At 44.8% G+C, this 14,535-nt stretch overlaps 1 protein-coding gene across 4 annotated transcripts in view; it reads left to right on the top strand.

Annotated features, from left to right (window-relative positions):
• Positions 1-14,535, top strand: part of CREB3L2 (cAMP responsive element binding protein 3 like 2) — a 128,432-nt gene that overhangs the window by 89,915 nt on the left and 23,982 nt on the right. For all 4 annotated transcript variants that reach the window (XM_074036065.1, XM_005550880.5, XM_074036064.1 and 1 more), the window contains 4 exons: positions 4,114-4,298; positions 6,674-6,820; positions 8,698-8,756; positions 11,358-11,426. In XM_074036065.1, the coding sequence (XP_073892166.1) occupies positions 4,114-4,298; positions 6,674-6,820; positions 8,698-8,756; positions 11,358-11,426 (460 nt within the window). The remainder of the gene's footprint in view (positions 1-4,113; positions 4,299-6,673; positions 6,821-8,697; positions 8,757-11,357; positions 11,427-14,535) is intronic.

Below are 14,535 nucleotides of genomic sequence, written 5' to 3'. Positions count from 1 at the left end.
TTCTAGCCAGGGTGATATTTTTCAAAACCTTTATGGACTGCTACTATAACACTATCAAACAAGAGAACTGCAGCTCTTACTCATCCAGGTGTGAACCCTGTAGAACCCCACAAATCAACAACCATCTACAAAGGCACCTTGCTTATTTTAAACAACTCTAGTTTCAACTCTTTGTGAAGTAAATTCACAATTAATTATGCGGCCAATTCATTGTTTGTAAACATTGACTTTGGATGACAGCCATTGCAAGGAGCCCCCTCTCTATTTGGTCATGTTCATAGTTTACAGTTGTGCATCTTTTTGGGCTTCTTGACATCCATCCATCTAGAATTAACACGTCCTTGAGAGGTGGTCATACTTTTTTCTTTTTTTTGAGACAGAGTCTCACTCTGTTACCCAGGCTGGAGTGCAATGGCACCATTTTGGCTCACTGCAACCTCTGCCTCCCAGGTTCAAGCGATTCCTGTGCCTCAGCCTCCTGAGAAGCTGGGATTACAGGTGTGCGCCACCACACCCAGCTAATTTTGGTATTTTTAGTAGAGACGAGGTTTTGCCACATTGGTCAGGCTAGTCTTGAACTCCCAGCCTTAGACAATCTGCTTGCCTCGGCCTCCCAAAGTCCTGGTATTACAGGCATAAGCCACCACGTCTGGCCAAGGTTGTTATATGTCTATATTTTTCTTTCTCTATGTCAGTTTCTTTCTGAGTTTCTCTTTGTTCTCCTGTGAAGCCCATAGCTAGGAACGGATGCAGACCCCTGAGCCTCATAAAGTCTAATGAAACTCTCTCTGCCACCTTGTTTATACAGATTCTCCTGTATAGGTCCTGCTCTTCTCACTTCTGTGCCTTCGGTCATGCCCTCACTTCCCTTTTCATTCCTACTTTTTATTTATTTATTTTTTCTGTGAAACAGGGTCTCATTCTGTTGTCCAGGCTGGAGTGCAGTAGTGCAGTCCTGGCTCGCGGCAACCTCAACCTCATGGGCTCAAGCGATTCTCCCACCTCGGCCTCCCAAGTAGCTGGGACTATAGGCATGCACCACCATGCCAAGCTGAATTTTGTATTTTCTTTAGAGACAGAGTTTCACCGTGTTACCCAGGCTGGTCTGAAACTCCTGAGCTCAAGTGACCCTCCCACCTTGGCCCACCAAAGTGACAGGATTATAGGCATGTGGCACCTCATCCGGTCCCATTCATACTTTCAGTACAAATTTTGAAGTACAGTTCATTACTTTGGTCAACAAATAAGAAATTGGCTTATACAGTTGTCACCAAAAAGGTATATGTGCTACAGTATATAAACGTGAGGATATTTACATATGAGCACTTCTCATGAAAATATCAGCTATCTTCTTTCCATTAGAAACTAACTCAGGATTTGGTTTGTAACAATGTAGTCAGGGCTGGCCCTTTATTTGCCTTTATTATCAATAAAGACATGATTAAATTTTAAAAGTTAACAATACTGAGTAGAATCCATATCGAGACACTATTTCTTTGCACTGAGTGACAGACAGTAGTGCCTTGCAGCTTCATATACTGCTTCAAAGTAATTGCTTTCATTTGTATAACACTAGTTATTACTATCAAATGCATCTTACTCTTTTAATTTTATGCTTCGATGTGGTTCAGAAGTGTCATCACCATAACAATGAATCCCATAGTGGCTTCTGAATCCAGGGTTATTGGAGGAGAAATGTTTCAAGAATAAAGTAAAGGACAGCCCTTCCTTATTATCCTGGATAAACAGAGATAAGGAAATTCTATATCCTTGACTGCAGCAATTTCTAGGCAAAGTAGCTTGTTGTCCCCAGACCTTGCAGTAACCCAAAAGCAGCATTTCAAATGATATTTAGAAATCTGATCCTGAGGTGCCTCTGGCCAGCCCTGTAGCTCTTTCATAGGTAGGAAAGACAAGATTTAAGTTGCTTCACTTGCTTTTCTCATCATTCTCTTTCTGTCTTTTGTGAAGGGCCCTCTGCTTAGACGGAAGAACAGTATTAGAATAATTTGGCCCCTACCAAGTGAAAGGGACAGGGTGGCTTTAGGTACTTTAGGTACATTCTTGGGAATGTAACAGCACAGAGCCCCTATTAGGTTCGTCTGCTTCCTGTTTTGTTTTGTTTTTAAACTATGAAGTGCCATAATATTCATGGCACTCAAGAAACCTTGATTAACACGCTTAGGACTCCTCCTTCTTAGCCAAGCACCTGCATATTTAAGGCATGTGGTTCCCTTCCTGGGCTGCCTGCACCCGTGGCAGGAGTAGTGGGAATAGTGTGACAAGGATTATTTTAGCATATTCTTTAGCTGTAAGAGTGCCCACAGAGACTAAAAACCCCAGGGACCTCTTTGGCAAGACTGGCAGAGAAAAAGGGAAAGAGGAAACATCTAGAGAAAAGCTATATGTGGCAGAAAGAGAAAGAAAGAGTGGGAGAGAGACAGGGAATGGCAATGAGAGAGAGAGAAGAAAAAATAGCATGCCGGGGCCGGGGGACCAGGCATCGCCTGCTGTGGCCTCGGCTATTCAGGTATTCCTGTAGGAGAGAGCTGCTGATTGCTGCTTATCCTCTCTGAGGGCAGTGTATTAGTCCGTTTTCATGCTGCTGATAAAGTACCCGAGACTGGGCAATTTATAAAGAAAAAGAGGTGTAATGGACTCACAGTTCCACATGGATAGGGAGGCCTCACAATCATGGCGGAAAGCGAAAGGCACATTTTACAAGGCGGCAGGCGAGAGAGAAAATGAGAACCAAGTAAAAGGAGTTTCCCCTTATAAAACCATCAGCTCTCATGAGGCTTATTCACTACCACAAGAACAGCATGGGGGAAACTGCCGCCATGATTCAGTGATCTCCCACTGGGTCCCTCCCACCACACAGTGGAGTTGTGGGAGCTACAATTCAAGATGAGATTTGGGTGGGGACACAGCCATACTGTATCAGGCAGCTATGAATGAGGTCATCTTTCTTGGGTCAGTTGTTGTGTCTCAGGAGGGCCCTTCCCGTCCATAGTACGTTGGGTAGTCTCCATTGGAAGAAGGGACGAGGAGGTGATGCGCTGAGGCTTCTCATGGCCTTCAGCAGTTGGTTCCCTGGCCGAGCAGACCTAGCTGTGTGGGCCATGCCCACCGTGGGGCTGCCGTACAGAGGACTCATTGTCCTGGAGGCTCCAGGAATGAAGTGTTTACCTGCAGTTATCTCCCTTGGCTCAGTAGCAGTGGCTGGTACAACAGAAATATGCACTGTTCAGAAAGAACAGTGAGAACCAAGAGTGCTTTCATTTCAAGGAATCCTGGTTGGATTCCTCCTTCAGAAGCCCATCTCTGCTGCCCTGGAGATGCCTGATGGACACTGGCCAAGGCTCCATAGGCCCTGGCAGAGAGGGTGTTGTGCCTCCCTGAGGAAGGGCGGAGACTTTACAGGAGAAAGTCTCCCCACTGAACTCTCACTTACTTTTCCTGTGCCCACTCCCCCATCTGAAGATGGGTTTCATGTTTTCTGAATGAAGAATGCCTGGCGTCTTGCCTGCAGGCATGACCACGCACATTGCTCCAGAAACAATCTGGCTTTTTTCAAAGCAGCCACTGACTTTTTGAGATGGAGTCTCGCTCTGTCACCCAGGCTGGAGTGCAGTGGCGTGATCTTGCCTGGGTTCAAGCAATTCTCCTGCCTCAGCCTCCCAAGTAGCTGGGACTACAGGCTTGTGCCACCACACTCAACTAATTTTTGTACTTTTAGTAGAGATGGAGTTTCACCATGTTGGTCAGGCTGGTCACAAACTCCTGACCTCATTTGATCTGCCCACCCGAGCCTCACAAAGTGCTGGGATTATAGCCATGAGCCACTTCGCCTGGCCCCTGGTTGCACGTTTATTGGTTTCTTGTATACACTTCCAGTGTTTCTTTTTGCCAATACAAGCAAATATGGGGTCCATATCCTCTTTGTCTCTGTTTTCATGCAAAAGGAGGACTCCTGTATCCAGCCTCTGCACTTTGGAGATCTGTCTGTGTCAGCTCATGGAGGCCCCTTGTGCTTTAGTTCACTGTCCCACAGATCAGTTGTATCCTGATTTGTGGCTCTGGGATGGATGAGATGTGCTTCCTTTTTTGCAGCCCCAGTGGACCACCTGCATTTACCGCCCACCCCCCCGAGCAGTCACGGCAGTGACTCAGAGGGCAGCCTGAGTCCCAACCCACGCCTGCACCCCTTCAGTCTGCCTCAGACCCACAGCCCCTCCAGAGCTGCACCCCGGGCCCCCTCCGCCCTCTCCAGCTCCCCTCTTCTCACGGCTCCTCATGTAAGTATGCAGCGGGCGTTCCTGGACCAAAAGGAACCTTCTCCATTCATTCCCATGGGGCTGTATCTAGAGCAGGACCACTCAAGGCTGTTTGTTTTTCACTTTTGTCAAGAAGTTTCTGATTAATGGCCAAAGCGGAGTGATGTCAACCCTAAAGAACACTTTCCAAGAACTGCCTGCACACCTCACCTTTTACTACCACAATTCTCTTCGTTTTCACATGCACACTTCCGGTTTTTATTCGTATGTTTATTTTACAGAGCTATAGGCATGAGGAATAAAGATTTGGGGTTTTTCTCCTCAAAGTTCTATCATAAATATTTGTGTTAATGATCCTCGTGACCTATGTCATAGGAAATACCTTTTATATTTTAAATAAGCAATTTTTGGTGAACTTAAAAATTACTATGAGATTAATGTCTTTGATGCCTAAAGGTCAAAAACAGTTTAAGCCTTTTCTGTGTGTCATATGACTCTTAACCCAGAAACTCAGATCAGACATCAAGACCCATCGTTCATCCCTCACATACATGAGGACACCATAATGAAGAATAGATCATTAACTTCTTATTGTTCTAGGAGTGAATTGATTTCTATGAAATTGTAAAAATTATAATCAGCTATTTTGAATTTACAGTATCACAACTAGAAAATTTAAATGAAATGAGATGTTTAAAAATTCTGTAAGAACCATCCATCCATTAATTAACATAACTTTGAAAGTTTGTATTGATTCCATCCCTGAAAGTTCTTGATCTGTAACCACATTCTTATATTTCACTGTTACTGAGGACAAGGGAATTCACCTTTCCACTCTTTCTTCACCTTTTCAACTGGAACCTGACTTCACTCCTTGGATTAGTAGAATAGCTTGTATCCTATATACCTGTGTGTACTACTGTGATCTGTCCATTCTACATGTTGATGGAGGAACTCTTCCCCATGTCAGATGCTTGCACAACAACTATGTTGTGTTTCCCTATCATCTATTGGCACCAAGCCGTGACACCTTTACTCATTATCAGGTGTCCAACCCTCCGCTGCTTCAAGAACTCCTTACCCACACTAGGCAGAGTGGCTTCTTCAGTGACTTTTCAAAATACTGCCTTTTGCTTAGAATGCACTCCTCTCTCTTATGTAAATCATCCCCTTTCTTTCAGGAGGCCCAATTCAAATCTCATCTCCTGCCCTAAACCTTTCCTGATTACACAGCTCATAGCACTGTTCTCTTACTTCAAATTTTTAGTGCACCTTTAGCTAATGTATTATTTCATTTTCATGCTGCTGATAAAGACATACCCGAGACTGGGCAATTTACAAAAGAAAGAGGTTTAATTGGACTTACAGTTCCATGTGGCTAGAGAAGCCTCACAATTATGGTGGAAGGCAAAGAGGAGCAAGTCAGGTCTTACATGGATGGCAGCAGGGAAAGAGAGAGCTTATACAGTGCAATTCCGGTTTTTTAAAACCATCAGATCTTGTGAGAGTCATTCACTCTCACAAGAACAGCACGGGAAAGACTCACCCCATAATTCAGTCATCTCCCACTGGGTCCCTCCCACAACACGTGGGAATTATGGGAGCAATAAAATGAGATTTGGGTGGGGACACAGAGCCAAACCATATCCGCTAAGAGTACAGTTTAGCATTTAATTACTCTTATCCTTTCATGGGTATCAATTCAGTCTCACAGTCTTGATCACAAGCTACTTGAGAGATAGTCCTCCATGGCATTTAGTATGGAGCTAAAATGCAATAGGGACTCTGATTAATTATAAACACGCCATTCTACTGTGGGGTCCATGAGATGGGCTACTGTTCTTGTCTTCATTGCTGATGGACAGTCTGAGACTGCTAAAGCCAGAGGCTTCTATGGAAAGAGTCTGCAGGTGTGTCCCTGGGTGCTCTGCACCCTTAGCTAAAAGTGGAGAAGTGACTCCTGGTGTGTAGAGAGCACCTTATAAAATTGCATTTTCAGAAGGAGAACAACAAAACTGTTGTACAAAGCAGGGCTGCAAATGAATCCTTCATCACTCCAAGGCCAGGAAATCTCTAGGGATGTGGGAAATGACTTCTCTACTTTTTCTTTTCATGTTTTAGCGAGCGGGGTGCTTCCTGGGAAATAATGGGTGGAGGTTTCTTTATTCTTTTCCTTGAATTATAACCCCTAGGTTATAACACTCACATGAGAGTGTCTTCCCCATCTTCCCATGCCCTTCAAAATACCCATCTATCATCCAAAGCAGGTGGGGCATCCTTGTCCCAGAGCCTTCTGTAAGACATTGTAACAGATTCTCGTCACCCCATCGGGAGGCTATTCTTCAGTGGTCCCAGTTCTTTTTCTTTGACCCTTTTCTGCTCCTTGGTCTGCACAGAAACTGCAGGGATCAGGCCCTCTGGTCCTGACAGAGGAGGAAAAGAGGACCCTGATCGCTGAGGGCTATCCCATCCCCACCAAATTGCCCCTGTCAAAATCAGAGGAGAAGGCCCTGAAGAAAATTCGGCGGAAGATCAAGAATAAGGTGAGCCTTTCAAATCTAGGCACTTCTAGAGCAGAGACACGAGCAGAATCGAGTCAGCATCCCCTTCCCTGCCTTCCCAATGACCAGCACTACCCCATCCCATGGCAGAGACTCCAAGGCCAAGCCCCTCCCTTCCCTAGGCCCTGGGAGGAGCATCCTCACCACGTGCCCCTCTTCCTCCAGCCCATCCCATCCCTCTTGAGGCCAGCAGACTCCCAAATCAGTGTCTACCTCCTTGGTGCCCACGATGATACATTCAGGGGTGGGAGGAAGCTATTAGAATTTCCATGTAGTTTTTCTTTAAAATCTCAGCCTTTTAAATTTTGGGCTTACGATATATACAATAGTTTCCTCTAGTAGACATATATATGTATTATATATGTTATATGTTATATATTATATATGTATTATATATTATATATGTATTATATGTTATATATTATATATGTATTACATATTATATATGTATTATATATGTATTGTATATATACATGTATTATATATTATATATGTATTATATGTATTACATATTATATATGTATTATATATTATATATGTATTATATATATAAAAATACAGCATATATGTATATTATATATATAATACAGATACATTGAGAGTGCTTGGTTAATTTTTTTTTTCTTGTAGGGTTTAGTGATTACAAAACTTCTGCAGTTTGCTGGTCTGTATTTGGACTCAGTAGTGTCCTACGCCTGGGCCACTCAGTGCTGAGCAGGGCTGACGAAAACCAGGGGGATGGCTGAGGCACAGGCCTACCGGGAGGGTGGGGGCAAAGAGGGAAGGAAGACAAGAGCTTAGTGTCACTCTATCCATGCGCAGAACCAGCAGCAAGTTGATGTATGACCAAGCCCCAGCTGTCTTATTTTATAGATGTAGTTCAGCCAGCAGAGGTCCGGGAGTTAAACTCACTTATCTGAGACCACACTGATGGTTTGTGAGCTACATGTTCTGGCCTGGCTCCTTACTCAGTGTCCATTTTTTTCTCTTCTTTTCTTTTCTTTCTTTCTTTCTTTTTTTTTTTTTTTTGATACAGAGTCTCACTCTGTCACCCAGGCTGGAGTGTAGTGACGTGATCTCAGCTCACTGCAACCTCTGCCTCGCAGGTTCAAGTGATTCTTCTACCTCAGTTTCCCAAGCAGCTGGAACCACAGATGTGCGCCACCATGCCTGGCTAATTTTTTTGTTTTTGTTTTTTGTTTTGAGACGGAGTCTCACTCTGTCACCTAGGCTGGAGTGCAATGGCACAATCTCGGCTCTGTGCAACCTCTGCCTCCCGGGCTCAAGGGATTCTCTTGCCTCAGCCTCCCAAGTAGCTGGGATTACAAGCATGCACCACCGCGCCCAGCTAAATTTTGTATTTTTAGTAGAGATGAGTTTTACCATGTTGCCCAGACTGGTCTTAAACTCCTGACCTCAGGTGATCTACCCGCCTTGGCCTCCCAAAGTGCTGGGATTACAGGCGTGAGCCATTGCGCCCAGCCATTTTTTTGTATTTTTAATGGAGATGGCGTTTCACCATATTGGCCAGGCTGGTCTCGAACTCCTGACCTCAAGTGATGCACCCACCTCAGCCTCCCAAACTGTTGGGATTACAGGCGTGAACCACCGTGCCTGGCCACTCAGTGTCCATTTTACTGGGGGCCTACTTTGTAGGAAAGTAGGTGTGAGTTTGGCAGCTGGAAACCCAGGAGGACAGAATAGGTGACTAGTTGATGAACCAGCAGCTTAAACAAATGGCAAGCAGCTTGCAGAAGTGAGCGGGACTTTAGTGACTTCTACACTAACCACCTCCTGTCTTAACTGGTTTACTCACAGAGCTGGAAGTTAATCATTCTCCTCCCACCCCTCTCTCTCAGATTTCTGCCCAAGAAAGTAGGAGAAAGAAGAAAGAATACATGGACAGCCTGGAGAAAAAGTAAGCCTGCTGGCAAACTGTTGTGTTCATCGGGCAGTACGGGCAATATGCACTGAGAAATGTGGGTGTGTGGAGAATCGGGGAGAAGCAGTTCAATTCCTCTTTCTGGCCACCTTGGAAACCCGGTGGTTTATCAGCTATATTTTGCCTGCCACCTAGTGGTTATTTGGAGGAGATGTCTATAATAAAGCAAGAAAGAAGTAAAAGCACCTTAGTAGGTGTTTGAATCACACCACTGCCAGCCAGGACCCCGGAGTCCTCAGAGACTTCCTTTCTAACACGTACAAATATTAACATTCCTGCACATTCCTGAAACTCCTAGCAGGAGAAACCCTGTTTTAGCCGAAAGGAGCAGTGCTACTTAATCAGCCCGCATTGGCCAAATTCCCTCACACTCTAGAGAGGGCACGCAGGGAAAGAAAGATGTCAGGTTGGCGGCCTTTATTTTCCAGCCACTACAATTCATGTTTTTTTGCAAAAACACTTGAAGGCAATCTTTGTTCTTTTAAAAAGTCTATAACATCAGGCGGGCTGTTAGAAAAAGAGGAATTAAATACAGTTTTGTCTTAGCCCTAGAAGTTAGTTCTTCAGCTAACAAACTTAAGACCTTTTTAAGATGGGCATGAGGCCCCAGACACAGGAATGAACTTCATGTGGATCTGGGGAAGGGAGTGGCTGGTGGTTCCTGGCTGTTTCTCGAAGTTACTATTTAAAGTCTAGTGCTTCTATCACCTGACTTAAGTACTGGTAATGTAGCATTAAGCATAGTCAGCGCTCCATATCTGGGGGTTCTGCGTCCTCAGATTCAACCAACCATGGGTCTAAAATATTCAGAAAAAAACCTCAATAGGCTGGGTGTGATGACTCATTCTTGTAATCCCAGTGCTTTGGGAAGCCAAGGTGAGAGGATTGCTTGAGTTCAGGAGTTCAAGACCAGCCTGGGCAATGTAGCCAGACCCCCTAAAAAATAAAAAAAAAATTAGCCAGGCATGGTGGTGCACATCTGTGGTCCCCGCTACTCAGGAAGCTGAGAGGGGAGAATCCCTTGAGCCCAGGAAGTTGAGGCTGCAGTGAGCTGTGATTGTGCCACTGCACTGTAGCCTTGATGATAGAGTGAGACTCTGTCTCAAAAAACCCAAACCAAACAACTCAATAATAATAATAAAAAACACTTCAACAAAAATTAATACAACTATAAATGCAAGATAACACATATTTACATAGTATTTATATTGTGTTTGGTATTATAAATAACCTAGAGATGATTAACATATACTGGAGGATATGTAAAGGTTATATACAAATACTACACCATTGTATATCAAGGACTTGAGCATTGGAGATTTTGATATCTATGGGGAGTTCTGGAACTAATCCCCCCCGAATACAATGGGATGACTGTAGTTCCATGCTGTCCCCCGTTTTCTATGGGCATCCAGGGTTAAGATGTTTCTATGAAAATCTCTTTATTGTCTCTTTTGGGCATGTGTGCCCCAGCACCGGGATTCCTTGTCCTGGGCTCTTGTCCTCCCTCTTGTCCTGCCCTTTGCTTAAGTCTCTTCACTTCTTATCAGTCCTGGTAAGAGTGTAGCCGGGAGTGTCCAGATCATTGTAGTATAGAGGGAGAAGTATGATGGGCATTGAGAACACTAGGGAGGAGGTGAGAGGAAAGAGGGTTGTAACACCCTAAAAGAGGGTCATATTTTATACCGTCCCTATTCATCTTGCATTATTCAGGCACTTGTCACTCAGCTCCCTCTTTTTTTTTTTTTTTTGAGACGGAGTCTCACTCTGTGGCCCAGGTTGGAGTACAGTGGTATGATCTTGGCTCACTGCAATCTGCCTCCCAGGTTCAAGTGATTCTTCTGCCTCAGTCTTCCAAGTAGCTGGGATTACAGGCACATACCACCATGCCCAGCTAATTTTTGCATTTTTAGTGAGATGGGGTTTCACCATGTTGGCCAGGCTGGTCTTGAGCTCCTGACCTCAAGTGATCTGCCTGCCTCAGCTTCCCAAAGTGCTGAGATTACAGGCATGAGCCACTATGCCTGGCCCCAGCTCCTTTTCTTCTTTCTTTTCTTTCTCTCTCTCTCTCTCTCTCTCTCTCCTTCCTTTCCCTCCCTCCCTCCCTCCCTCCCTCCCTTCCTTCCTTCCTCTTTCTTTCCTTTCTTTCTTGTCTCTCTCTGTCACCAGGCTGGAGTGCAGTGGCTATCTTGCCTCACTGCAACCTCCGACTCCCAGGTTCAAGCGATTCTCCTGCCTTAGCCTCCCGAGTAGCTGGGCACGACACCACGCCCAGCTAATTTTTGTATTTTTAGTAGAGACGGGGTTTCACCGTGTTGGCCAGGATGGTCTTGATCTCCTGACCTCATGATCCGCCTGCCTCAGCCTCCCAAAGTGCTGGGATTATAGGCGTGAGCCACCACACCCGGCCTATTTTTTTTTTCTTAAGTCTCTTCGTCCTTCTTTCCATACTTTCCCACACTTCCATGGAGTAGCAGATCCCCCCAACCCTCATTTTCCTCATCCCCACCTACCCTAGCTCCTGGCTTAGTGTTTGCTCTATGGATAATAATTTTCTTCTTTCTCCCTCTTTTGTAGAGTGGAGTCTTGTTCAACTGAGAACTTGGAGCTTCGGAAGAAGGTAGAGGTTTTAGAGAACACTAACAGGTAAGTGTCACTGGGCTGAGAGCTGATCGTGCTGCCAAATGGAAGGTGGGGAAGAAAGAGGATAGAATCCAGAACCAGGGATGGAAGAAAAGTAAAGGAGGTCACAGTGAAAGTGCAGATGTGCTGAGATGCTCAGCATGGCCAAACTCTACCCACCCGCTCCTGCTACACACACACATATGCACACACGCATGCACACGTGCTACTCTCACACAAACACATATGCACACATGCTGTCATATTCACATCCTCAATACACATGGACATACTCTCATATGCACACACATGCACACACATGTACACATACATGCATATTCTTTACTTTTCCTAAATGATATAGCATTGAAGAAGAAGGTGATCATGACAAGGACTATTACTAGGGGGTTAAAAAAGAGGCTTAGAGGAGAATAAGATCAACAAGCCTGATTCTCCTGAAAATGACATCAAAATTTAGAGGTGAACAAGGAGGCACTGGCCACTTCGTTATAATCCAATTTTAGTAGCAAATGATACTTACTAGTTTAAAAAAAGAGAAAATCATTGGTGTTTTTTTTTTCTTTGTTTTGAGATGGAGTCTCGCTCTGTCACCCAGGCTAGAGTGCAGTGGCATGATCTCGGCTCACTGCAAGCTCTGCCTCCCGGGTTCAAGTGATTCTCCTGCCTCAGCCTCCCAAGCAGCTGGGACTACAGGCATGTGCTACCACGACCAGCTAATTTTTGTATTTTTTTTAGTAGAGATGGGGTTTCACCATGTTGGCCAGGATGGTCTCAATCTCCTGACCTCATGATCCGCCCCCCTTGGCCTCCCAAAATGCTGGAATTACATGTCAGAGCCACTGTGCCCAGCTGAAAATTGTTTTTTAAATTTGTTTTTAAAAATTAACTAGTTTGTTAATTAATTGTATTTCAAACCCATTTTACAAAAATTATAATGGTACCAAGTTGATAAATTCCTCTGGCACTTACTGTGCCAAGTGCTGTTTTAAGCACTTTACAGCTATGAACTCATTTAGCCCTATGAGGTGCCATTATTATCATCCTCACTATATAGAGGAGGTAACTGAAACTCAGAAAGTTTAGGTGATTTGTCCAAGGTCACACAGTAAATGCTAAAGCTGCATTTGAACCCAGGTGGTCTGGCTCTGGAGTCTCAGTATAGGAGGAGTATATGGAGGTTTATGTCTGGGTCATACGCAAGAGGAAGGGGTGAAAGTGCAGGGTTAAGAAACTGGCTTTTGGGGAGTTTCATCCAGAATGTATGTGTTCATGTGCACACGTGATACGTGCCTGTGCTGTGACAATTATTTCTTAGTCAGAGACTCCTGTCACCCTGAGTGTTAGAGATCCAACAAATTAAGCAGAGAAAAATGAACTTACTGGGTAAACAAAAATTTAATCAGATTAAGGGTCAGCATTAATGCCCAGTAACAGTTGTGCAAATATTAAGGGATCAGTTTAAATCTCTTTGCATGTTATTTGATAATAACAAATGAATTTAATTCCCATTTCCTGATTCTTTATGGTTTGTTGCTCAAAAAGCTGGCTAATATAGACATAAGCTAAAACTACCATCAGTGGGATCCCCCTGAAATTTTCTCTGCATTTCTGGGAACGTGTGCTCAGAGAGCAGTCAGGGACAGTTCACCGCAAGTGCTCTGTAAGACAGACTGCCCGAAGGGAGGAAGCGCCACCAACTTAGCTTGGCATTACCTTGATCTCAGGAGGCAAGGGAGCTGGTTTCACTGCTTGCCTTTGGCCGTTCGTCTCCTGGGGCTTCCTCTCTTTTTATCTCCACTTCCTCTCCCCTGGGGGGATTGCCTGAGGCGGCTCTGGTTCTCTGGATCCTGCCCAGCCAGCATCTGTATCCAAGTTTTTAGCATTCTGAGCAGATATCCCGGCACCCATCCTGGCACTTGCTCCTGCAGCAGTCCCATGTTCCTAAGTGGGTGGGACAAATCCCGGCCAGGAATTCGTGAAAAGGGAAGAGCAATCTGTCAAAGACTTCCTTGGAGTTCGCGTTCAGGTTTCGTCCTCTACAGCCTCAGTGTCAGCTCTTCCCTCGGCCACATGGGGGCAGCAGAGGCACAGCAGGGATGTGCTGGGGGCAAAGTCGGGCTGTGTGAGGGAGAAGGACCGATCCACCACCTTGCCTGGGCAGTCTCTCCTCTCCTCTGCAGGTGGACTGTGCTGCTTGTTCGTTCGTCCCTCCCTCCCTCCCTCCCTCCCTCCCTCCCTCCCTCCCTTCCTCCCTCTCTTCCTTCCTTCCTCTTTTCTTTCTCTTTCTTTTTTCTTTTTCTTTTTTCTTCTTTTTCTTCATTTCTTCCTTCCCTTCCTTCCTTTCTTTTTTCCTTCCTTTCCTTTCCTTTCTCTTTCCTTCCTCCCTCCATCCCCCCTCCCTCCTTTCCTCCCTCCTTGCACATTTTCATTTTTGTTTGCTTGTTTGAGTCAGATATCCAAATAAGGGCCATGTGTTCAAACTGTTTGATCCGTCCATTATATCTTTTTGTCTGTACGTTCTCTTGAATGTCTTTGCTGTTATCTAGTAAAGGCCGAGTCAGTTGTCCTATAGAGTCTTCCGTGGTCTTCGTTTACTTGTAGTATCCTTGCGGTGTCTGTTAGCATAGTCCTACGCCCACTACAGACTCTACTTTGTTTGGTTTCAGTTTTCGGTAAGAATTCGTCATAGGTTCCACTACACGCCTCTATCAGAAGGAACATAAAATTTGCGTATTTGGTTCTCAACAATGTACACTTATTAACTAGAGAGAGCAATACATTAGGGGTTTGAAAGTAGCCTTGTAGAATTCTATCGTTTCTCCTCCAGTTATTAGCAGAATATTTTTGTAAAGCGAGACTCTTCATCATTAACGAACATGGGTGCACAGGTAACTCTATAAGATGCTGATTTCATTGTCTTTGGGTATATACCAGCAGAGGGATTGCTGGCTTATATGCGAGTTCTGTTTTTAATATTTTGAGGAACCGGCCGGGCGCGGTGGCTCAAGCCTGTAATCCCAGCACTTTGGGAGGCCGAGACGGGCGGATCACAAGGTCAGGAGATCGAGACCATCCTGGCTAACATGGTGAAACCCCGTCTCTACTAAAAATA

This window comes from Macaca fascicularis, chromosome 3, assembly GCF_037993035.2.
Source record: "Macaca fascicularis isolate 582-1 chromosome 3, T2T-MFA8v1.1".
NCBI classification, from domain to species: Eukaryota; Metazoa; Chordata; class Mammalia; order Primates; family Cercopithecidae; genus Macaca; species Macaca fascicularis.
Note: the sequence above shows the minus strand (reverse complement) of the source record. Positions and strands in the feature narration are given on the sequence as shown.